General features: G+C 43.6%; 1 protein-coding gene across 3 annotated transcripts in view; it reads right to left on the minus strand.

The window, feature by feature from the left end:
• Positions 1-482: 482 nt before the first annotated feature.
• Positions 483-24875, minus strand: part of Nup93 (nucleoporin 93) — a 99380-nt gene continuing 74987 nt past the window's right edge. For 2 of the 3 annotated variants that reach the window (XM_057753918.1, XM_057753920.1), the window contains 17 exons: positions 23378-23452; positions 21009-21098; positions 19622-19761; positions 16365-16497; positions 15413-15570; positions 13926-14091; positions 13439-13532; positions 11819-12010; positions 11097-11223; positions 10904-10976; positions 10609-10653; positions 9231-9347; positions 8284-8402; positions 7554-7671; positions 7106-7189; positions 2714-2842; positions 2020-2279 (listed from right to left, as the gene is read on the minus strand). In XM_057753918.1, the coding sequence (XP_057609901.1) occupies positions 2169-2279; positions 2714-2842; positions 7106-7189; positions 7554-7671; positions 8284-8402; positions 9231-9347; positions 10609-10653; positions 10904-10976; positions 11097-11223; positions 11819-12010; positions 13439-13532; positions 13926-14091; positions 15413-15570; positions 16365-16497; positions 19622-19761; positions 21009-21098; positions 23378-23452 (1971 nt within the window). In that variant the 3' untranslated portion in view covers positions 2020-2168. Of the gene's footprint in view, positions 734-2019; positions 2280-2713; positions 2843-7105; positions 7190-7553; positions 7672-8283; positions 8403-9230; positions 9348-10608; positions 10654-10903; positions 10977-11096; positions 11224-11818; positions 12011-13438; positions 13533-13925; positions 14092-15412; positions 15571-16364; positions 16498-19621; positions 19762-21008; positions 21099-23377; positions 23453-24875 lie in introns of those variants that run through there. The other variant, XM_057753919.1, reaches the window with a different exon arrangement.

Below are 24875 nucleotides of genomic sequence, written 5' to 3' on the forward strand. Positions count from 1 at the left end.
AGTGAAATGACACTTCCGGCCCTCCAGTGGACACCCCTCTCCCCAGCTCAGAAGTCACAAAATCAGAAGACATGCTCAAAGAGGGGTCCTCAATTCCATGTCATTGTCCCATTGAAGTCACCTAACTACTTTGGAGGAGGGGGAGAAAAAAAAACAAAGGAAAAGAACAGGGAAAATCAAATCTCCAGGCCCTGAAAAGGTGCTGAGCAGTCAGTACCTCCCTGTGAGGCTCCAGGAGTTAGTTATGAGATACTGAAACAGCCTCTACAAAGCACCCTTGCTTTTGTTCAAGATTGGAGTTTCAGCCCTGAAAGACGAGACTCCAAGAGCCATTTTCTCCTAATTTCTCTAGGTAAACTATGAAAGCACAGACCACGCACCAGGAAAGGGTTTATTCTCTGAACCAACGAGTGCAGGGCTGTCACCCAGTCATGAAGCATTAGACATGTATGACTCCTGGACACAGGGTAATGCCATGCCTTGCAAACTCAGGGTGTTCTTAGTTCCACACAGGCCCAGCATGCCACATGCAGTCATGGAATCACTTTACAGAGCAAGCACTGGGATTTGCTTGTAGGAGGCTTAACCCTTCTGGTACAGTTGTCTCGTTCTTCCACAAAGGTCTCCCCATACTACGCCACTACCTGAGCTGCTGTTTTTCCTTCCTGTTGGCTTTAGGCCTCATCTGGTTTCTGACAGGGCATGTGTGCTGTTCTCCTACATGCAGTCAGCACTGCATAAAACAAGGACAAATTCAGTTAACTCAGATGGGGTAAAGAAGAGACAAGCAACAGAGGTCACAATCAACTCCAGTTTTCTCAAATTATGGAGAAGGAACCAATTTAAGAAATAAAGACAAGATGTGCTATCAAAGTCTAGAGAGCTCCCATCACAGCACTGTGAAAACAAACCATGTCAAATCTTGGTGTGCATGAGCAAGACGGATCTTGCTTAGCTAAACCTCCTACGGGCGGGCTTGCCTTCTCAGACTTCAAAGGAAAGGTCAGTTTTGGGTCCCACCTACAAGATGAGACCAGGGAAGGAAGACAGAATATGACCAGAGGGCCCTTTATGCATCATGAAATCCATGTCCTTTCCCAAAGGAGAAGATGTGGGAGTGACTCTCCGTTCATAAGAGATTTTCCCCTAGGAGCCCGTGGGAAAGGGTTCAAGAGTGTTCAACATCCTGAAGAGCAGACCCTGCCCAACTGGCTCACTCAGGAGCAAATGCTCATTTTGATCTTTCTAGTTTAGGGCTCTGGGTGTGGAGAGAGAAGCAGGGTCAGCAACAGATGACAACTATTGTTCAGGGACCAAATACCCAGACTGCAGATGCCAAAATATTTCTGAATGTCAGACATGCAGAAGGAGCCCATGAGCTTGCCTTCATGAGTGCTGAAGCGGATCCCCAAGTAGAACTGCCTGGCAAGGGAGAGCGGCTTAAACATTCTCTGAGAAGGGACTGAAGTCATCCATCAGCTCTCTGCAGAGCAGAGCAGTGGATAGGCTCCCCTAGTCTCCCCTTGAGCTGGGTACTCACACTGTTTCTATTCAGCGGTACCAAGCCCACGCTTTGAACCCTCTGGGATCTGTGGAACAGCAGACCCATCAGCTGGAATTCTGGCTGAAAAACGAGGGGTTGTCTGGGGACACCTGACCTCAAAGGCTACTCAGCAGGACAGCAGCACAGCACTCCACCCACAGACTGTCTATGACCCAAGGCTGATGTCACACTCAGCTAGCCTTGGGAAAATGCATTGTGACTCTGCTTCTATGGACTACAGTATCTGAGTGAATGCGACTCCAAAGGCTTTGATTCCTTGCTCACGATGAATAATTTTTTTAATCATTTAAAGTCATATTAGCCAAATTACAGACACCTATGTTACTTCTCCTTCTCTGGGTCAAAACTATTGCCAACATTTCCCGAATAAACACACACACACACACCCCAAAACAAAACAAAAAATCCAAAATTTTAAAAGAAAAAAAAGGAAAGAAAAAAATGTTTAAAAGAAATACAAATCAAAGAAATTTATTGGTACTGACAAAAATACATAATACAAAAAACAAAACACAATACAACAGAAACAAAACTGGGAAGCCCACCCCAGTGACTAATATACTGATAGTGTACAGGCAGCCCCAGACCCCATCCAACACAGCACTTAATTCATGAGGACCTCCATCTGCACCAGCCTGGCATTGGTGTCCCCAGATGTCCGATAGGGTATCATTCCAGCAAAGGTAATCAGAGCTCTGGCTTGACTTCGGAGTTGCTGAGAGAAAAGATCAAGACAAGAAAGCTGGTTAACTGTCAATCCAGAGTGATGCACTGAGAACCACCATAGCCTCTTCTACGCTGTATACGCAGTGTCAGGAATGCCTTAGCCTTCACTGTCACATTCCACAGGGTGTCAGAGCTCTCAACTGAGCAAAGGCTACTTGCTCTGTCAGAGAGCTGTCTCAGCCCAACACACTGTAAGGAACCAATCACAAATTATCATTTTGTTTGACTTCCAGCCCACTCCTCCCCCTAGTTTGAGAAAAGCAGTGATCCCACCACTTGAAGCTTTCTCCAAGAGCTTCCTGTATAAGATTTATACTAGTGCTAGGTCCCAAAGGAAGAAGGGTTGGGATCATGTGGTCTAAGGGGGGTAGGCAATTGCAAACCAGCAAAATGATTCTCAGCAATGTTTCTCAGGGATCTTACAGAGTCACGGTCTTCGATGACTCGCTGGGGCCTGGATGCTGAAGATGGACTTGTTCCCTTGAGCCTCTTAAACTGTGTGAACAGGATGTTCATGGTGGCGAGAAGTACTTCTGAGAGGTTGTGCCGGATCTACAGAGAGAAAAACACCTGGAATAAGTGAAAGGGACCAGTCCCCAGAGGGAGCAGTAAGTGGAGGGACCATAGCCTCTGCCTGGTCATGCTACGTCCGATAGCTGCGGATGAACAACTACAGCCACCAAAAGGGAGCTAGCAGCACTGTGATGTCAAGAGTGGCATCAAATTCTTGGAGTTGCTACTCACTGGCCACTGACCCTTTAAAACGCAGCTTTCTGGGCCATTCCGCCAGCGTGAACTCTGGCTATGGAGCATTTCAGGGCCCGGGAGTTTGTGTGCCCACTCGGGGTGGGGAGGAAAAGTTGCTGAGACCATGCCCACGGCTCAGCGCTCCCTGCCTAGGCAGGCAGCAGGATCAGATCTACTAGGCATGCACAAGTAGGAGAGCATGGCAAATTCCTGCCACCATACACAGAGATATTTCCAGGCCGCGCAGTGCACTGCATGGTGGATTTAGCTTTTACTATAAGAAAAAAAAAAAAAAGGTTTAAATGCTGCATGGTGCTACCCAGAGTTTAAGTGGTGAGGACGGCTCCCACCTGGCAGTCCTAGAGCTGAGGTGAACTACCTCCACCATATTTAAAGCCTGAGAGAGGCGGAGCCAGCACCCAGGGCCACTGAGACCAAGCTGCTTAGCATTTTAAGAAACGCTTCTGATCAGTACATAATTACAGATAACACAATAAGGACAGATTCAGACATAAAAGAACTCTAAATGGGTCACAGTGTTAGATAAATGTACGCAGGCTTGGGAGAGAGAAGAAAAAGTACATAGAGTTGGAAAAGAAGTAGTTTTTTAAAAAAAGTCTTTAAAGAGACAGAGTACAGATAATCATAGATTAAAGGGAGTAAAGAAAAATGAGCCATGTAAGATGAAAAATTCACAGACAGTCTGGATTATGTGTATATTATTGTGTTTTCTTTGACTTTTTTGACTGTGAAGGAGCTAAGTACAGAGAGACATTTCACTGTATGGGCTGCTAAGCTAAACCAGCATGTATATTATAAAAGTATCTTGACTTCAGAATTTGGGTCTAAGAACAAGTTGCTTGGGAAAAGCAACTTTTGTTTTCACAGAAGATGAGAACCTGAGGATTGCTTCCAGGCAAATATAAGGTTTCATGGACCAAGGCCTCCTGAAAGGTCGCCGTGAACACCCTCAAAAAATTACTTCGCCCAGCTGCTGACTGAGATGAACTTAGCACACAGGATACACCATAAAAGACCCGATTAACAGCACCCCCAATCAGCAGGAAGCTGATTTGAATAAATCTACACCCATATTCCCAAATATTGCTTATAATTGTTTACATTTAAAGGGGGATATGCTATAGAAATGTATCATTTGCTTTGGTATGGATCTTGGTTTACTGATACAAATTTAAGGTCAATTTTGTTGTATGTGTATTTCTGATCTTGATTAAGATATTGTGATTGTGTAGCTCATTTAAAAATGTAATGTATAATTAAGAAATATAGGTTAATAGTCATCTATAATAGTCAAGCTTGTAGTCATGTTAGATTTTCTAGATATACAGACATATATTTCAGTTAGATAGAAATTCTTCAAATTTTTCAAAGACTACAAAATATGGCATTTAAAATGTTTTAAGAACTTAGGACTTTTCATGACGGTGAGACATGTCTGCTCCTGGCAGCACCAATTACTTCAAGAGGAAGATGGGCATCGAAGAAGCTCCTTAGCCATTTGGGCAAAAAACTGCTCTTGCCTGGGCTGCTTCACCAGACATGCAGTATCCACAGAGAAATGACTGCTGAACTTGCCTAAAAGTCCTTTGGGGTTCATAGAAGAGTATGCGAGACATTCTGCAGGACACAGAAGTGACTAAACTGTCTTTGAAATTTCCTGCTTCATGGAGAAGTCTGCTGGATACTATGGGCCTGTAGGCTGAAGATGGATGCCCCAACGATACAGAAGAACTTTGGGTGACTGTCTAGGCAGTGAGATATCTGTCTAGTTTTGGAAGTTGTTTAAAATGCACTTCCTGTACTTAGGTAATATTATATCCTTCTGGAGTCTTTGATGGAGTTGAAGAATTTATAGTTATAGTTTTCCTTCATTATGATAAAAGATAAAATAAATAGAAATATTGTAACTGTAACTCTTGCTTGATACCTGTTAAATGTAAATTTACTATGTTAAAGTTAAAACCTTCCTTTTTATTTAAACAGAAAAGGGGAGGGAGGTGATGTGGGAGTCCCGTGTGTTGCCTGTATTGGTTAATGAATAAAGAAACTGCCTTGGCCTGATAGGGCAGAACTTAGGTAGGCGGAGAAGACAGAACTGAATTCTGGGAGGAAGAAAGCAGAGTCAGAGAGAAGCTATGGATCTTCTGCCTGAGACAGATGGGCCAGTAAGCCACTGCCATGTGGTGATACACAGATTAATAGAAATGGGTTAAATTAAGATGTAAGAATTAGCCAATAAGAAACTACAGCTAGTTGGGCGGTGGTGGCGTACGCCTTTAATCCCAGCACTCGGGAGGCAGAGGTAGGCGGATCTCTGTGAGTTCGAGACCAGCCTGGTCTACAAGAGCTAGTTCCAGGACAGGCTCCAAAACCACAGAGAAACCCTGTCTCGAAAAACCAAAAAAAAAGAAACTACAGCTAATGGGCCAAGCAGTAATTTAATTAATACAGTTTCTGTGTGGTTATTTCGGGGCTAAGCTAGCCGGGTGGCCAGGACGACAAGCGGCCCTCTTCTCCAACAGACCCTACTCCCTTACGATACACGATACCTTTAGTGGGGCAGCATGCCCAAAGCTCAGGCACCAACTCCAAGCATGGTGGCTCTGCTGGTCAGCATAACAAGATTGAAAGTATCTGTATCTAGTATTAGAGGGTAAGGGATGCATATGGTTCCCCAGTTCCTCACAACTCCCCATTGCTTCAGGTCTGTCTCCATTGGTCCTTCCTTGGGAAGCCTAACAGGACAGAGCTTAGTATTGACTTTAACTCATGAAGCAACAAACCTTGTATATAGGAGGGTAAGAAATAACAAAGGAAGGATGGCTAATAGCAGAACCCTCCCTGTGTGAAGTGAAAGATGACAGAGGACGATTTCTGAGCTTATGTGTCATGGTCCCAACAGTCACGTCTTCCTCATGTGGAGAAGGTAGCCCAGGCAGCCGTGTCCAGAGTACAGTATCTATGTTCTAAAGAAAATTCTTACCTGAGTGTACATGGAATGCTCAGGGGAAGACCATGCTATAGCCCCAGCAGGGTAAATAGAACCTTGTGGGGCATGGCCTGGATGCTCAGAGATTTAAAGCTCTCTCAGTGGTTCCATACGTAGCCCAGCAGAGCACCTTGAGCTAGATGGTAACAAACTTGAAGCCCTGGAGAGGCAGTGACCTAGGGTTTCTGGGGTGATAACAGTCCATGGTCATTTGCTTCTTTAGAAAAAATTACATACTGTATTTACACGCGTGTGGGTATACATGCTTGTGTATGTAGTGTGTATGTGTTGAAACTGGAGGTTAACATTAGTTTTTTTTTTTACCTTTTGAGAAAGTATCTCTCAGGAAACCTGAAGCCCAGCATTTTGGCCAGCAACCTGACTCCCACCCCCAGTGCTAGGGTTATAGATACATGCTGCTATGGCTAACTTTTGCATACTCTACTGTTAGGTAGGTACTGGTCATCCAAGCTCAGGTCCTCACACTTGTACATCAAACACTTTATCTACCGAGCCATTCGCCCCCAACCTCCAGCTTTTTGTTTTAATGAACCTAATAACTCTGAGAGTTCTAGTTATGATAGCCATCTAGACTAGATTTTTCTAGAACGGGTTCAATTTCAGCTCTCTGGTGTTCTATGAGTTCATACAATGTGTTCTTCGAGAAACAGGGTTCTGGTTGACCTGTGAGTCTGGATGAATTCTCCTACTGTCTGTGTACGTGAGATGACATTTTAATACTTAAGTATATCCACAGGGTGCATGACGTATACCCCATGTCTCCCAGGTCTGTCTCAGTATGAGATGACATTTTAATACTGAAGTATATCCACAGGGTGCATGACGTATACCTCATGTCCCCCAGGTCTGTCTCAGTATATAAAGTGTAGGGCAACTGAAGAAGACACCTATCATCATCTGAGGGTCTCCACACGCACCCACATATGTGCCCATATACATGGGAACATACAAAAACACACATCACACACACAATTAAAAAAATTGAGCTTTCAGTTTTGGAAGGGAGGGAAACAATTCTGTAATGAATAAAGACTCACTTCATCACTGAAGTTTCTGAAGGCAGCCACCCTTTCTTCTACACTTTCCTGGTTCAGAGGCACCAGTTTCAAGCGGTCAATGATCTGTTTAAAAGAAAACATCACCAAGCCCATATGACACAGCATCAGAGTCGTATCATCCCCCAAAGGTAACAGTCAGCTGGTGCAAAAAAGGCTTTTAACAGAAAATGCACTCTTCATGTACAGAAAAGTTTTGGCCCTAACTTACTAACTGAATTTTTGTTGTCATTTTCAGACCCAATTCTAAAATTCAGAAACCCCCACTTCTTTCAGAAGCCCGTGTCTAGATTAGAGGGGAGAGGAAAGAAGCAAAGCGAGTGGGGCATCTGGGCACAGCATCTTCACATCCTGGGCTCACACTTGTCCTCCGCACGTGACAGGCACGGTGGTGATACCCTGCACTTCAAAGCTCCTTGCAGAAACTCACGTCAAAAGCTCTGTCAACATGACCACTGTGATACTCGTCAAAAAACGTTATCAAGTCCAAGAGGAGGTAGAATGTAGAGTCCACAAACTTATTTGCACTTATTCCCTGAGCCCTGTACCTGAAAGACAAAAAAGAGGGTCGCTGAGGGAAGCAGTGGTGGAGCATGGATGGCCACAGAATCCTAACCTCGGGACAGCATTTCAAACGCATCAACCTCCTAAGCTCTCTGGATGACGGGCACTAGGGAGAGGTGAACAGTGTTCACTTCTGACGTTGTAAAGGGCTGAGTAATGTAGATTTGGCAATACTCTAACTCACATTCTGAGTGAAGCATGCTTCTCTAGTGTCTACCAGTAACTCTGCAGCCAAGTCTTTAGGAAGGAGATGAGGACTCCATGTGTTAAGTTAAGCGAAGACCAATGCTGGGAATTACTGCCTAAGTGGAGAGGCCTCACTTGCCAAAGGTTTGTATACGCGTGTGTTGCTGCAGGAAAGCATCTCAAATCAAGTCTCCTCTGGAGTTAAGCTGGTTACAGTCTGAGAACTCAGTGACTGGGGAGGAAAGTGGATTCTCCAACAGTGCTCACAAAACCCCTAAGATCACAGGGTGTTGTAGAAGAAGGTGCATTAGGTTAACCTCTGTGAAGCTGTCTGCCAGTACCTAGTGAAGCTGAACATGCAGCAGCGTGGCACAGTGACCTGTGACCAGGCCCACTGGCCCTGGCCTTACCGCTCAGCAATGGAGAGGGCCATGTTCTTCAGTCTTTCCTTGTTGGACTGTGGGGCACTGATCTGTGGAACCACAGGGCTCAGGAGTTTGTTCATCAGCTCCAACACCTTGTCAGCGTTCTGTTTGAGTTTTTAAGATTAAGAAAACAATCAACAAAAGAACAAATTAAATAAGCAAAATAAAAACAGCAACTTTCTGGGGTGATAAATGGATCTGCTCTATGTACTGAGACTGGAGACAGCCAAGGACAGTCCATCTAATGGACTCCACCTGCATATTCTCCTATTATAATTGGGTCCTAATTATACCCCAATCACAGCATTTTTAAATTAGAAAAATCTTCCTTTACTTAAAGAAGATTTATTTTTATGTGTGTGTGTCTTGTCTACACATATGTATATGCACCATGTTGCATATGCCTGTTGCCTACAGAGGCCAGAAAGGGCATCAGATTATCTGCAACTGGTAGTTTATGGATGGTTGTGAGCCACCAAGTGGATTCTGGGACCCAACCTGGATTTTCAAGAAGAGTAACACGTGCTTTTAACCAGTGAGCGACTGCTCCAGTCCTAGGAAACCTGCCTTTTTAGGTCACCTAAATTATCAGCAGTCATCACATATTCTTAGGAAATGCTTTTAACCCAGGCTCTTGGACTACACACTGTTGGCTACTGTAGAAGGCTACTACAGGAAACCACGGTGGCTTTGACAATGTCTGTAGGAAAGCCTTTCAGTATGTTATCTTCTTTGGTCAGAGATACCTTTGGGGCAATAAAACGTCTGTAAAAAGGGAATTTTACCCCAACTGAACCATTAACACGCTAGAAACAGTACTCCAGCAGGGACAGTGATAAACAAGATAGCGCTGAAGCTTGAGCATTAATGCTAAGAGGCCGGCGGAGCTATCAGCACAGAGAAGAGAAGACGCATGAAAGGGGCATGTTTACCTTGGCAAGGTCATAAAGCTTGGCTGCTTCTTCAAATAGTCCTTTATTTTCTGCCACAGAAGCAACTTTGTTGATAATTGGCTTTGTGTCATTGGTAAACTTATCAATGACTCCAGGCTGAGAAGACAAATTATCAAGGGGGAGGAAGAGACTCATCACCCAACAACAACTGTGACAAAGAAGCACTTGAACTGGAAGTGCTTGCCCTACTCAACACGTTTTCATCTGCCAGACTCAGGCTCTCCTGAAGACAAACCCCAACCAAGACCATGGAAAGAAAGATGGGGCACATTTAATGGAAGCACTGTGGAGCTGGCTATGGCATATTTGTGGCTTCTGAAAGACTTTCTAAAATGTCTGAGAGTAGGTAAAATTATTAGTGATTCTTAATCAGGAAGTTATGAGAAAGTTATTTTCAAGACTTTCAATTTGCTTTCTAAGATAGATACTAAAGCAGACACGAAGAGGTGGTGAATACTTTGAAAAAAAGTCTCCATCACCATCCAACAGCAGGCATGTGATCAGGAGAGTCTGAGGCCCCAGGATAGGGAGGGGCTATGGACTACTCAACACCTGTGCTTATCCAGGCTAATGCTCCACTGGGGCTGGACCAAGTTGGGGTGATTTGCCCTGGATCAATAAAATATATATGTTCAGATTCCAGTTGTGTGGTACTGAAGAAAACAATTAATTAACCTTTTATTTCTGCTTTCTCACTTGGGAAACAGAAGATACTGGTCCTCACTTTGTTGATGATTGTCGTAACCGAGTAAGAGAGTGCCCACAAAACACTTGGCACAATGCCCAAGAAGATGGACTACCATCATCGGGACCATCAGGCCTCTCACGTGGGCTGCAGGCCCAACCATGCAATCTTACAAAGAGAAGTGAGTGCCTGCGGGGCACAAAGGGAAAGCCAGGTGAGGCCTGAGCTCTGACACGGGCTTCTGCCCTTCTGTTACGGTACCCAAGGCATGGCAAGTCCCTGAGAACTGTTTAGGACCCTGGGAAACGGCATTTCCAGGGTTGGCAGGGAGTTCTGAGTCCTTAGGAATTGGTCTTGAGAGAGGTGAGTGCATTTCTAACTTTTCCATCTGGAGAGAGCAGGCATAGCAATCAACCTACTTTTCTTCATGTTTTCTGAGTCAAAAATGGCAAAAATTTAGCCATTTCAGCTTTTAAAAAATGGCAGGCATGCTTTGAACATATGAAAAAGCTAATCACTAATCACAAATTTATAAACTTTAAAGCAAAGAAAAATGTGTATAAAGCCAAGTCTGTTGGCTGGGCTGTAATTTCATCTTTGTTAAAATGACTGTGTCCAATGTGAATCCTACAGTGTAAATCGTCCTCTGTAGTTAGGGGCACATTAACCCACCTTTCTGCTTCCGTCGTTCTCTAGTTTCCCAAGGATCATATCAAACTATGGAGGAAAAGATTTATTTAGCTTACTGATCAAGGAAATAAACATAACACACAATTCCTTAGGGAAAAACATGGAGGACAAGGGGCACAAACTAGACCACAGTGAGACTGGGATCAGTACTGTCACTGTTAGAAACCAAGGAAAGCTCCACCCACCTCTAACTCTAGGCCATGCACAACATACTCAAGAAGCACCGCATGAGAACACATTGAAAACTCCCGCCAGAGCGAGCAGAAAGCTGACCTACCTCTCGACTTTCTATCACAAGCTCACTCACACAGCGCAGAAACATGTTTTCTCCTTGACTGTCTTTCTCGTCCCTACAAAAGCACAGGGACAGCTTGGGTGGGTTGTGGTATGGACTCAAAGAGTCTCTTAGAGTCGTTCTCAGAATGGAGAAATAAAAGGGAGCCAAGTAAAAAGGCAGAAGCAGGTTTCACCTGAGGAAGTAAAAGTACTGGAGCGCTTCCCTTGGATCCGTGGACTCAAACTTGCGGGTGTAGAGCATGAGCAGACGCACGAAGTTCAGCCGTCGCATGCAGGGAGGGTCACCAGGCTCGTGGCTGACTGCACATGAGAACAGAAGGGCTCACATTCCTACAGCTCCTCTGAGCCCCAGAACCCACGGAAGCTGGATGTGCAGGGCTAGAAGTGTGCATTTCTGCAGCCCACTCACTCCACATTTCCCAATGGGAACTCACCACTGTCATTCACTTTCCTCTGTACAGACAGTAGAGGAAAATGTCTCCCATGATGAATGATGGCCTTTACAGGAAATGTCTTAGTACCTGACCATCATGGTTCATATACTGACCCACTAAGGACCCACTCACTCACATCTGCCTGACTCTCTACCTGCCTCTCCCACCTGGGTAGGCTAGCTAGAGTTTCCAAAGTCTTTAAAATCAAATCCCAAGTGGGCATGATATTCGTGACTCTTGGAAGACTTTGTCTGGCACAAACCTAGTGCCTGGCATCACCCTTTAACATTCCAGGAAATGCTGAGGGGTTAAAAACAAGCACTTGTAACACTAATATAAAAGCTCAATGGCTACAATGCTCTAAAATGACCCAATCCTGAGGGTTTGCCGTTCCACAGCCACTATGACCAATGGGAAGATGTGCTCTGCACACCACTACCAGCTAAGAACTAAATACTCACGGAGCTGAGCACTCTGCCCTGAGGATTTTAAAAGCAGCTTTAGCTCAAACAGCACCAGGGCAACATGGACAGCATGGCAGCGCAGCCGCTCCATACGGAAGAGAAAGGCAATGGCAGCCTCAAACTGCGCAGTCAGGAACAGCACTTGGAAGTAGAGGAAGGGCTGCTGGTTCACTGTGAAGTGGGACTCACCTGGAGGAGAGGAGATGAAATCAACTCAGAAGGAAGCTGCCACCAGTGATGAAACCCTGGGTATCTACTGGTCTTATTGGGTGGGAAGAAAATACCAACATGGTCTTAAACTAGCTGAAGCAACTCCGGACACAGTAAACTACATGAAATATGACTGGAACCAGGCAAGGTGGCACATGTCTCTAATATTTTAAGTGATAGCAATAGAAAGGTGAATCTCTCTGAGTTTAAGATCAGTTTGGTCTACAAAATGAGTTCTAGGACAGCCAAAGGGATACCTTGACTTAAACAAAATAAAAAAAAAAAGACCCAGTTCCTCTACTTTCTCTAGGCCTCACTACATGACTGGCAAGCAGCAGTCCTGTTGTAAGATTTAAGCTGTTTGCACTGAAGGCGTTTGAATTCTCCAAAGTGAGTTTGTCTTCAGTATGAACAGACATGGAAACCAGACACTGAATGAAGTGTACTTGATTCACAGAACTCTGAACTCAGCAGCACTAGCTGTAGCTGCTGATCCTTTACTTCCCAGAGCTGCTCACCAATGAGGTCAAAGGGAAAAGCTACAGGTCTCTCCTTTGTAGCCAGATATGACCACTAGGCAAGACCTAAGGGAGCAACGACTAAGGCCTCATTCACATCCCTCCCAAGCAAGAACTAGAAAAAGTTTATAGTCGCCGGGCGATGGTGGCGCACACCTTTAATCCCAGCACTTGGGAGGCAGAGGTAGGCGGATCTCTGTGAGTTCGAGACCAGCCTGGTCTACAAGAGCTAGTTCCAGGACAGGCTCCAAAGCCACAGAGAAATCCTGTCTCGAAAAACCAAAAAAAGAAAAAAAAAAAGAAAGAAAAAAGAAAAAGTTTATAGTCTATGACCATGGAAGCCATAGATTTTTTTTCCCCTATTTTTTCTTTTGGTGGTGCCAGAGATGGATCAATCTGAAGGCTTCTGGAATATCAGTAAGTACTTCACTAAGGAGCTACAGTCCCAGACCTTTTAATTCTTATTCTGAGACAAAAATCTCTCTAAATTGCTTCACTCTGAAGCCCACGCTGGCCTTGAACTCATGATCTTTCTGCCTCAGTCTCCCAAGTATTGTATACAGGTGATACATATTTTTTCTTTTCTTTTCTTTTTTTTTTCCTCGAGACAGGGTTTCTCTGTAGTTTTGAAGAGCCTGTCCTGGAATGAGCTTTTGTAAACCAGTAGACCAGGCTGGCCTTGAACTCACAGAGATTCGCCTGCCTCTGCCTCCTGAGTGCTCGGATTAAAGGTGTGCACCACTGCCCAACTAATACATATTTCTTAATGCATAAGTCTCTGTTTGATTGAAAATGGTCAAACTCAATGGAGGAGTTTATGTGTGAAGGACTTCCCCACAGGTGAGCCATGTGTCCAATAAGGAGAGAAGGTGACTGTCCAGGATCTTACCATAGTCTTCTAGCAGCTGTTTCTGGAATTGTGAGAGAGTGAGTCTGTCTTGTGGCGAGCTGGTGCCGTCATCATCAAAACACACCTGGTTCAACTAGATCCCCAAAGGAAACACACACACATTGGTACAAACTACATCTGCAGCCATATGTCCAGCTGTGACTGTCCAGCAGCCATGCTCCGTATGAGGTGGAGGTTGCATGAGACCCTGGGGCTGGGTTGTAGCTCCATGGTAGAGCATGCCTGAGGCCTGTATTCTATCCCTAACAATGCATAAGGGAAGGGGAAAGGGGGAAGGAGAAAGGGGGAAGAGGAGAGGGAAGGAAAGAAGAAAGCTAACTGTGTAGACAATAATGGGAATTGTACAATAGAAAGCAGGCTGACAGACAGAAATTCCATGGTCCTGTCCTGATAGGCACACAAACATCATGCATTAAGCAGGTAAAGAGACTGAAGAACGTGAGTTAGCAAGTGAAGCTGTGCCTACTTTTAACCATAGGTAGTCCTCAGTCTTGTCTGCTACTTCGCTCTGATTGTCGGTGATGTCGCATCTGCCAATGATACAGTACACAGCACGCTTATAGGGGTCTGTGTTGTTCCTGAGGGCTCTGCGGTAGTGAAGCCGGAGCTTGTTTTCAGTAGCTGGAGACAATCTGAAGACACAGAGACACAGACTCAGCAAACATCCTCAAAGGCCAAGTAAAAGCATCCATGTAACAGGAAGCTCTCCATCAATGACCACAGGTCCTGTATGCCTCTATCACCTGACTTGTAACTACCAGCACCATGTTCTTTGGCCCATCAGCTTTTCTCCAGTCCTAAGACTTCCGGAGGAAGGTCAGAAATGCTAGAGATCATTATTCCACTAGAGCATCCCTCAAGTAGTGACAGAGTGGGTTCTTCCCTTAATTGTACTGTTGTCAAATGTATGTCTGAATGCACATCTGTGTACAGTAGACTGTAGAGGCCAGACTCAACCTTTCATGCCATTCTTTAGGTGGTGTCTTTTATATAGTATCTCTCAATGGTCTGGACCTTGCCAATTAGTCTACGATGACTGGTCACAGTCCCAGAAATCCTTAACCCTTCTTTCTTCGCCTTCCCAGTGCTGGGATCACAAGCATGTGCTATCATGCCTAACAAGGGTTCTGGGAATTAAACTCAGGCTTGCACAGCAAGCACTTAACCTACTAAAATAGCTCACCAACCTCTTCCTCCAACTGTCTTCATCCCTTGGCCTCCACATTCCCTTATTCACATGGGCTACTTGCACCAAAATCTTTGGCTCAGGATCTTCTGCTGAGCTGGATGTGGTGACCAAACATGAGGCTCTATACACACTCTGCAGCAAATGCTCTCCTTCTGAGTGGAGACAACCTTCTAACACGGCAGTATTAGCACTTGAATATTTGCTTTCCACAGGTGCCACTGGAGCACTGTATTTCTTCCATGCTTGTGCATAAATACAAACTGGATTTGAATGGAACGTGTGTCAATTCTCAAAATCTCAAGATCTCAATTCTCAAAATCTCAAGAAAACTGCTGTTCAGCTGCTCCTTAGTTCAGGAGAGCATTTCAAAACCTCAACAAACACTATATGCTGACTTCAAGATAATCAAATTCTAGCTCTAACTTTTGAGTTATGAAGTGTATAGCATATAATTCCACAAGGACTGAACAAAGAACATTGTGTTTAACAAAGTGACTATAACACAAAAAGGCTCATTTTATTTCAGTTATTTGTATTAACTTTGGTTTTTGGAGATAAGGGTTCACAATGTAGTCTAGGCTGACTTTGAACTCAACCTGATGCTTCAGTCTCCTGAGTACTAGAATTATAAGTACATGCCAACCCTCTCAGCTAAAATGTTCTATTTTATAAAGCAACCTTAACTTAGAGTATATCCTAAGCACAGTCCTCCACGGACAGGAAATTTCCTGAATATACCCTGCAGGCAGAGCATAGCAGTGTACCTTCTATCCTTGCTATTCATGTACTCCTGGAACCAGGTTTTAAATTCCCCCAGCTGGTGCTGGGCTCGACTGACAACTTGTGATGCAGCAAGCAGGTCTCCACAGCGCATGCAGTAATAAATTAACGCCCAGACAGGATGGCCTTCTACCTCTCCATCCTAAAAGACAAAAAACCAGTCAGTCAAATAAATGCTAATCAACCACATTTGATGTGCTGATGATAAACTAAAGCACTTAATTCTCACCATAACCCATGAGTTAAGAGCCACGGACAACATCCTACTCCCTGTATTTTGCAAACACTAATTTGTCCAAAGAAATCTGGAAGAGCAATGTAGTGCGTATCTGGAGTTAATCTGAAGTGAACAGAGCCCATCTGACCCACAACACCCACGCTTTCTGACAGATCCCTTGCTTTGTCTCTCATACCCACATGTAAGTTTCTAAGAGTTCTTAGAGCTCAACTTTTAAAACTCACCTAGGACCTGACACTGCTTCCCTTTCCTGCCTTTTTACTCAGGATTCCTGCATGACTAGTTTTCAATGGGTCCCTGGGTAACAGCCCCACCTGCTCATCTCTGGCCTCTTTACCATGCAGAATCCTCCCCTCACCCCGCTATCTATCTATCTATCTATCTATCTATCTATCTATCTATCTATCTATCTATCTATCTATCTATCTCTATCTATCTATCTATCTATCTATCTATCTATCTATCTATCTATCTATCTATTGACAGGGTTTCTCTGTGTAGCTTTGGAGCCTGTCCTGGACCTAACTGTAGACCAGGCTGACCTCAAACTCACAGAGATCTGCCTGCCTCTGCCTCCCAAGTACTGGTATTAAAGGTGTGAGTTCCCACTGCCCGGCTCTGAACCCCCTTTTAACTCAGAACACCTGAGAACAACTGACAGTTTCAGAATTTGTTTACCCATAAGATGCTTCTGGTACCTGAAGTCCTGGGGAGGGAGCTGGCAGTTTAATGTTTAGGAAACTTCGAACCAGCTGATAAGTCCCCGGCACACCGCCCAGTTGGGCCTGATGCAGATTTCCAAACACAGTCACAAGGGTATAATTTTTATAACTGAAAAATTTAAAAAAAAAATGGTGAGGGTTGGCAACATGTATTTCACACATCTATGTCCACATCCAGAATGCTCAACTATGAACTCTATGGTCAAGGCCTGGATTTTAAGTCTCATACAGAAGAGCAAACAGTACATGCTTAATGAAGCAAATTCCATTCTTATTACTGTACAGATTTATACTACGGTTAGCCCAAAGAATTCTGAGGGGACTACAACCGAGGCTTCAAATACGTTAAGGGTAGAGCCCTCATGTTCTAATGGGTTTGCTAGAAAAAAAAACAAAACAACAAACAACAACAAAAAACAACAAACTTTTAAAGAATCTGAAATAAATTCCATGAAGTCAAAACAGTCCAGTGAATAGCTACACATCCTTTACCTTGATGACCAGTATTGACATTTGTATGTGTTTCCTATCTCTACATGTCCTACCTGACACCCAAATGCACATAGGAACACGATTTTGTTTATTCCCAGAAGCATTTAAAAATATGCTACAAAAATCATGGCTGCCTAACCTACGATCATTTCAGCCGTGTACCTAAGACTCAGGAATGAACCTAAAGGCCAATTACAGAGAACAAATTGTGTAATCTGATGCAGCTAATAAAAATGATGTTAAAGAATTCGAAGTTGAGCTATGTAAAACTACTATTATAGGCCGGGCAGTAGTGGTGCATGCCTTTAATCCGAGCACTCGGGGAGGCCGAGACAGGGGGATCTCTGTGAGTTCAAGGCCAGCCTGGCCTACAGAGGAAGTTCCAGGACAGACTCCAAAACTATAGAGAAACCTTGTCTTGAAAAACCAAAAAATAAACAAACAAAGCTACATATTACACACACTCACACACCTGGACCATAACTGTAGAAAACTAAACTAAACTAAATACTCATGGCAAAAGAGGGTGGAAACTACAACGAAGCAACAGGAGCCTCTGGGTGTGAGGAATGGCACCCCCTCTTTCTTGCAGCTCTTCTCAGCACCTTCCTAAATCCCTATAAAAGTATACATTGTTCTACAATGGAAAAGAAGCGTAAGGTAATTAACCAATGCATTCTCTTCGCCACTACACACATTTAAAAGCACAAGATGAGAGAACAGAGTTCCCTATAGTAACCAGGACAAACAGATGCCCACTACCACCTCCTCCAACTTGCAATAAGACAACTTATGTGCTGGCAAGATCCTAAATCAAAGAAGCCCAAACTCCTTGAGAACCAAGACAAATATATCCCACTGCAAGCTTTGGAACATGGAAGGGACAGACCAAGCCTATATTTTCAACATTTTTGGCCTTATATCAAAAAACATATTTGGAACTACGTCTCTTTTACCATCTGGTAGATTATGTAATTTGAAACATGTTATACTGTCAGCAGAATAGCAGAAATACTGTAACATGGAGTACAGATATTCAAACAGGTGATAAGGAAGCTTTCAAAAAATGTTGCCAGAGAGAGATACTGCTCCAAAGATGAAGATAGGCTTTGTTAGCTAGGTAAGAGCTTCAAAGAGCTAGAGAATGGGCAAAGAAAAGAATCATTAAATTAGGGTCTGGAGAGATGACTCAGCAGTTAAGAGAACCTGGGTTTGATTCCCAGTACCTACAAGGAGGCTTACAACCATCTGTCAGCCCAATTCCAGGAGATCCAGTTCCCTTTTCTGACTCACTGACACCAGGCACACACATGGTTCACACATGTACTTGGAGGAAAAACACTCATACCAATAAAATACATCTAAAAAAATTAAAAACATTTAAAAAAACTAATGGCAACAAATAATAAAATGGGATACACATTTAGAAACGTAGTCTTGTGGCTGAAGCACCAGTTTAAAGATTAAGTTTATCAGAAAAAGCATTTTAAAAATTTATTTTTCTTTTTTTAAAATTTCTTAAGATTTTTATATGGGGTAAGAAAATTTGCCTCATAGTTTGCCAGCTAAAATGAATAAATGTTGCTACATTAGATTCTTTATGGTTGACGATCAATCCAACAAACCTCCATCTCAAAAGGTTTAGCCAAAGGGACTGGAGAGATGCCTTATCAGCTGAGAGTACTGGCCGCTCTTTCAGAGACCTGGAATTCCAGATTCACATGATGGCCCACAACCATCTGTAACTTCAGTCCCAGTTATCCAACACCCTCTCCTGATCCCCATGGACACTATACAGACATACATGCAGGCAAAAAAACCACACAAATAAAAGTATAAACTGAAGTGGAAAAAAAAGTTTAGCTAAAGTGTGAAGAATTACTTTATAAAACCTTCACATACACATAATCTACAGAAATTAAAAACACAGAACCCAAAACCTTTTTAAGTTCCAGATTTCTTGTAAACAAAGGAATGGAAGTTAATGAGTATACATCAGAGGGTACTCATTTTATGTAGCTAAGGTGCAATTAGCATAGTATTTGATATGAAGACCAGTCTCCTACAGCATCAAGTCTGAATTTCCTCAAGAAACTTCCTAACCAAGTATTATTTTGTTGACAAAGCTCTTCTCAAGTCAGTAGGCTGATGCCCAGTGCCCTGTCCCTAAAATAGAGTCTGCTGCACAGTCCTGACCATTCCTGCTAGGATTCCACAGAGTTCCACAAAGAGGGACTAACGGCACACACCCTAATAATGAAACAGACATAGGGTTTGAGGATACAACCACAAACCCTTCAGCAACCAAGCCCAGATACAAAGCACTGGCCTCAGCAGCTATGCAGAGCCCTGACTCAATGATTAACTGGGTAGAGCCAGGAGGGTAAAACTAGAGCAGGTCTTCTTGAGGTTTCAAATTGCAAGGGTGAGTTAAAATGCTGTAAGGAAATGAAGGAACCTGGGGAACAAATGATATTAGGAAAACAGATTACGACCCAAGTCATTATCTAAGCAATATGTCTTTACATTAAATGATGACAAGCAGAGAAATAAAAGAGATGCCGACAGTGCTCCCCTTTACCACCATTCCCATGTACAATTTTATCAGCTGCAGATACAGTCCTGGTAGGTAAGTGTTCTGACAACAGAACTAACTCAGCTCCAGTCAGTCTATAGGACTCCAGGTATAGCACCAGCCCCAGAAACACACACACACAGAGACTGACTTACAGCTGCCTTACCTCTGCTCAAGGTATCCCAAGGCCTGCCTGACAAACTCCATGCGCACTTCTACACTGCTTCGGCTCTTCAGGGCATCAGTTGCTGGTGTCAATACCACATCTGTCATTTGTTTGACCATGGCCCACATGTCAGAAATGCTCTGCATGTAAATGAGATTGCATGTGACAAAGCTGTAAGGGTGGAGAAGTTATGTGGCTATAACTGCAATGGCAGGCAGAATGAGGAGGGACTGAGGCTTTCCGTCTGAGACCATCCTGGCTTGAACTCAGTGCAGAAGATGGGCCTCTGCCTTGCCAAACACCTGAGCTATGACCACTGATGAGCACCCCTTCCTTCCTTGGAGTTGGTCTTCAAATCAATTACCATGCCAGGCCTGACAGAACCAGCTCCATCACTGCAGGAACGGGAGTGTAACAAGAGCTGAATCTCAGCAGGTCATCCCTTAAGAGTGTCTGAGTGCATTTCTAATCAACCAGCACTAGGAGTTTAAACACAAGTTCTTACAAGGTTAAGTTTTTAAGTCTTAAAATAAGAGTTTAACCTAAATAATAAACGTTCTGTCTTCCCAGAGGCGATCTGGGCTTATGAATAGATGCCGCAGCCTCCCGCAGAGGAGCCTCCGGGAAAGAGGCTTTTCTTTGTGTCGCCCTGCCCAGTGGGCCTCCTCCCCAGGCTGTGAAATCCTCCTTCAAAATGTGTTTCCGGCACTCTAAAGACAGAACCAGAGAAATGCAACACAGTGGAGAGAAGTTGGTTCTTATGGTGCCCTCAAAAGGGAGAGCTGTAAAAAAAACAAAAAAAACAAACAAACAAAACAAAAAAAAAAAGGAGAGCTGTAAACACCAGGCAGACGTGAGGAGTGAATTCTCACTTTTGTCTTTAAAGCTACTTACATTGCCTTATATTTTACTTCTGGAAAAACCCCACATTTTTGAAAAACAAATCAGTGTATAGCTGCTTCTGCTGCAGTAGCAGCTTTGGCTTCTTTTAGCCTCTGCTCTCACCTTCTGATTCTGTCCCACCCATCACTGCTGCCCCTTCCTAAAGGAGAAAGCAGGCCAGGAATTAAGAGTGTGGACATAATAAAAATTGGGAGAAGGGATTCCAGAAGGAAAGTTAAGTCCAAGGAGGTCACACATACGGTGTCCTCGGCTGAGACCTGAGGAGAACCTCTCACCACTAGCTAATCCCAGTCCGGCCTTTTGACGATGTATTTTTAAAAAGCCACCATGAAAACAATCACTCCAAATATATATAAAACACTAGAAAAAAGAATGTTATTTCATAAAACATTCTTTCTTACTATACTGAAGCCAAGTCAGTAAGCTGCTGACCCCAGATGAACACTGAACTTGTGTTTCTACCCAGGTTGGCGCTGGGCACTACCTTGTCATCCAGCTCTGCGACAGATGAACACAGGTCCACCAGGTTGGGCTGTAGGTGTCCACTCACAATCTTCTCATTGTAGATATAAATCTGAAATAAAGGGAACGAAGTGGCATGATCTATTTCACTTCCTTTTACGATCTGAAGTCGTTATGAAGCCGGCAAGTGGCCAATAGAGGCTGATGCTCACCTTCCCTTCCCCAAAGTACCTAATCATTAACAAGACCAGATCTCCAGCTGTGGCTAACACCTTAAAGCTAATCACTAGCCCAGTCTTACAAACACCCATCAAACAAGGGACCAAGGTAGCTCAAGGAGAAAGTTTAGGACCAAAAATGAAGATGGGACTGAGGAACCATAGTCTGGCTAAAATCCATGTCAAAGTCTGCTAAAATTCAGGTCAGAGGACTGAATGGTCGTGGGGCCAGGGTTCATGGACTGGGGTAGGTTTGTCAGAACAGTGTCTGCTACACATCTGGAATACCTACTTCTAGAAAGCATCTCTAGGCCAAGTAGTGTTTGCTGCCAGGCTGGACAAGCTGAATTAAATCTCTGAGATTACCTAAATGGTAGAAGGAGCGCTGATTGCTACTTGTTGTTCTGACCACTGCCCCCACAACAAACCAACAAATAAGTAAATAAATAGATGTAGTAATAAATAATCTCTGCGCTTCAGGTAAAATCTCTCTCAAAACAAACAAACAAATGCAACCAAACAACAACAACAACAACAACAACAAAACAACCCCACAACTATGATTTGATGCAATGCTTATTAAGGTTTAAGAGAATACACTTTACTTCAGATTTGGTCTAAAAATATTAAAATCATGGTTACAAACTAAGTTCTACTCCTGTGTGTAAGGTTTTCTTTTACAATTTGAAGTCCTTGTTCTACAGAGGACTGAGCTAATAACAATTCATGGACCCATGGAACCTTTGCTTCTTCTATTTTAAATGGAGGATGCTGACATCATATAGCTTCCAGGGTCGTCACAAAGATTTAACAGGTTCTTAACCATAAGTAGTACTTGGGCACTCAGTAAGCATGTCCGAGAGCCAAGGCTATATTCCACACAGCACACAAGCATTCACTTTCTGTGGGCGAGCCGAGTAAACAGACAGCTAGCATTGGATCCTAAGTGCTGCGGGAGTCAAGTTCTACAGAGTTTAGCTTTTCAGACGAAGAAGCTACATTGTTTCTTCATTGTTTCTTCATTCATTTGTAATTTTGTTGGGTCTGAGATGATGGTGGCCATAGCAACAGAGGGAACCAGCCAATGGTAACTTAAAGGATAAGGGTGTAAAATGAATGTAGGAAGAAGAGGGAGAGTGATCTAAAAAGCAGAGAAAGAAGGAGGATGGACGTAGGCTTCAGCTGCCTGGAGTTTGAAGCAGCACTGTATGAAGAACTCTGCTCCCAACCTGCGGAGTACATTCTCTGCTTTTACTCTTACTTAAAACAAATCTACATTTACACAAAAGAAATAGCTAGGATATTTCTCTCCACAAAGTGTTAACTAAGATTTCTAGTGATACATGAATCAGTCAATGTAGAATTCCATTAATTAATTAACTGGTAACTGAAGAAGGAGTCCTCTATTGGGTCTAATAGTTCTTTCTTCCGTTTATGTAGCTGTCATCTGTTTCTTACCCAAACCCAGTTCCAAGGTGACAGGAGGGGAGTAGGAAATGTATCAGTGTGTCCTCCCAAGGTCACGGCTAAGTGATGCAGGGCATAACATCTTGGAACTTTGTGGAGGAAAGTGACAATTACTTTGAAATGCAGGCTTGACTCGCATTGTTTTATTCCAAGAGTCAACCGCAGGTAAGTCCTGCACACAGGTGCATATGAACCATCTTGATCCGTGCTTACTGATGCAAGTTCATGATCAGCAACCAGGAGCATGGTCCCCAAAACACCAGGAGCATCCTTATCTCCACTGCAGCGCTAACAGGATCAGCACACTGTGCTTATCAAGGCAGAAAGCATTTTAAAAATCCCACTCAGCAAGGGTAAAAGAATCTAACATATCATTCATTAGCCAGCCAAGTAATTCAGTTAATACACAATTCCATTTGCCATGCATTATAGTTACTCAAGGAAGCTATTGCCAACAGAGCAAAAGGAAACACTTGGTCAGTAGAGAGGGTAGATTTCAATTTCGCTTCATTATCTGAGTCATTTGATTACCCTATTTAACCAAATGGAGAACAGCGGCATTCATGGTGAAATATTAACTAATCCTGTGAGCAAGAAGCCCACTTGCTTTCAGGGTTGACTTTCATGTGAGGTCACTGTTCCCTCTGACTCTCCTGAGGATCACAGCACTTCTCCAGGATTATCTCTTCCTAAAAACCATACTCACCTGCCGGGCATAGGCCATCTCAATGCTATCCAGAGAACTTCGACCAGGAGGACCCACATCACTGATGTAACTTGGCTATAGAGAAAGAAACACCCAGGACTGGTTAAGAACAGTACTCACCCAAGGCATAAAACCCACAAACTCACCCCTGTCTGCATAGTGTTAAGTGGGGGAACCTAGTGTGGGGAATGAGGGAAAAGAAAGGAGAACAGCAGCAAGGCTCTGCTACAAGGACACGGGCTCAGCTATCCTTTAATAGCCTCAGGAAACAGTTTCCAGTACTAAAACCCTAATTTTAAAAATTATCTATTTAAAGAGTAGTTGATTGCAACCTCTGAATTTCCATTTAAATGACTTTTGCCTAATGCTCTTGTTTTCAAAAGCACTTCTCCTTCAGTTGCCCTTGGCCAAGCCATTATTTTACCACATATAAAGTCAATTATCCATCAACAGGGTGTGTGCACTGTGATTCCTGAATAGAAGTGGCTGGCAAATACTCAACTGGAATTCCACAGGCAGGGCTGTGTAAGAACATAGATGCTGGCATAAGGATGGGAGAATGCTCCCTCTACCTCCTACGTCCAATCAGGTCCCTCTGCACTGGGAAAATGTAGTCAATATACTAAGCCACACTGGGTATGACAGGACAGGACACAATACAGAAGTGGATAACAGGGGCAGCGAACACCAGAGATCAGAAAGGCAAGGCAGCCAGACTAATGGGGTCAGGGAAGAGTGCGGCTCCCCAGGGGTCTGGAGGTATGTAGGGAGAGAGCAGGCATCGCTTACACACAAGACTGGGAATGGGCTTCTCAGAGCAGAGAGCATTCAGAAAACAGACATTCTGGGACAGAAAAGAACGTAGCAGAAGGGAGCTGCAAACTCTTAGCACCCATGACTGTGCAAAGTGTACCCCGAGGTGTGTAAAACTCTTTCTCAAGGAGGGTTCACTCCAGACAGGAAGAAGGAAATACTGTGACAACACTCACACAAAACAAGCCTAGGGTGAGAAAATCCAGTGATACCACACACGGAGATATAGATGGTCTTACCTTCATGAACACAAAGAGAAATCAAACCAATCAATTTACAATATTTGGTAATAAAAGCCACTACTGTTTGGAAAAAAAACAACAAAAACAAAAAGCAAACATAAGCCAGGACCAGCACAGCAGAGCTCTAAATGCAACTTCGCTGTGTAGAACTGTATGTATAAAACAAGCAGAGCTGGGCGGTGGTGGCGCACGTCTTTATCCCAGCACTTGGATCTCTGTGGGTTTGAGACGAGCATGGTCCTACAGAGTGAGTTCCAGAACAGGCTGTAAAGCTACACAGAGAAACCCTGTCTCGAAAAAACAAAAAACAAGCAAACAGAAACTTGAGCAGAATACTTGAGCCATTCCTACGAAAGCATGTTATTACAGCCACCAAAAAACAACATAGGCCTACATAAAACAACTCTAAAGTGAGTAAACATAAGGCAAAGCCAAATTGTAGA

Source organism: Chionomys nivalis, chromosome 21 (assembly GCF_950005125.1).
Source record: "Chionomys nivalis chromosome 21, mChiNiv1.1, whole genome shotgun sequence".
Classification (NCBI taxonomy): Eukaryota; Metazoa; Chordata; class Mammalia; order Rodentia; family Cricetidae; genus Chionomys; species Chionomys nivalis.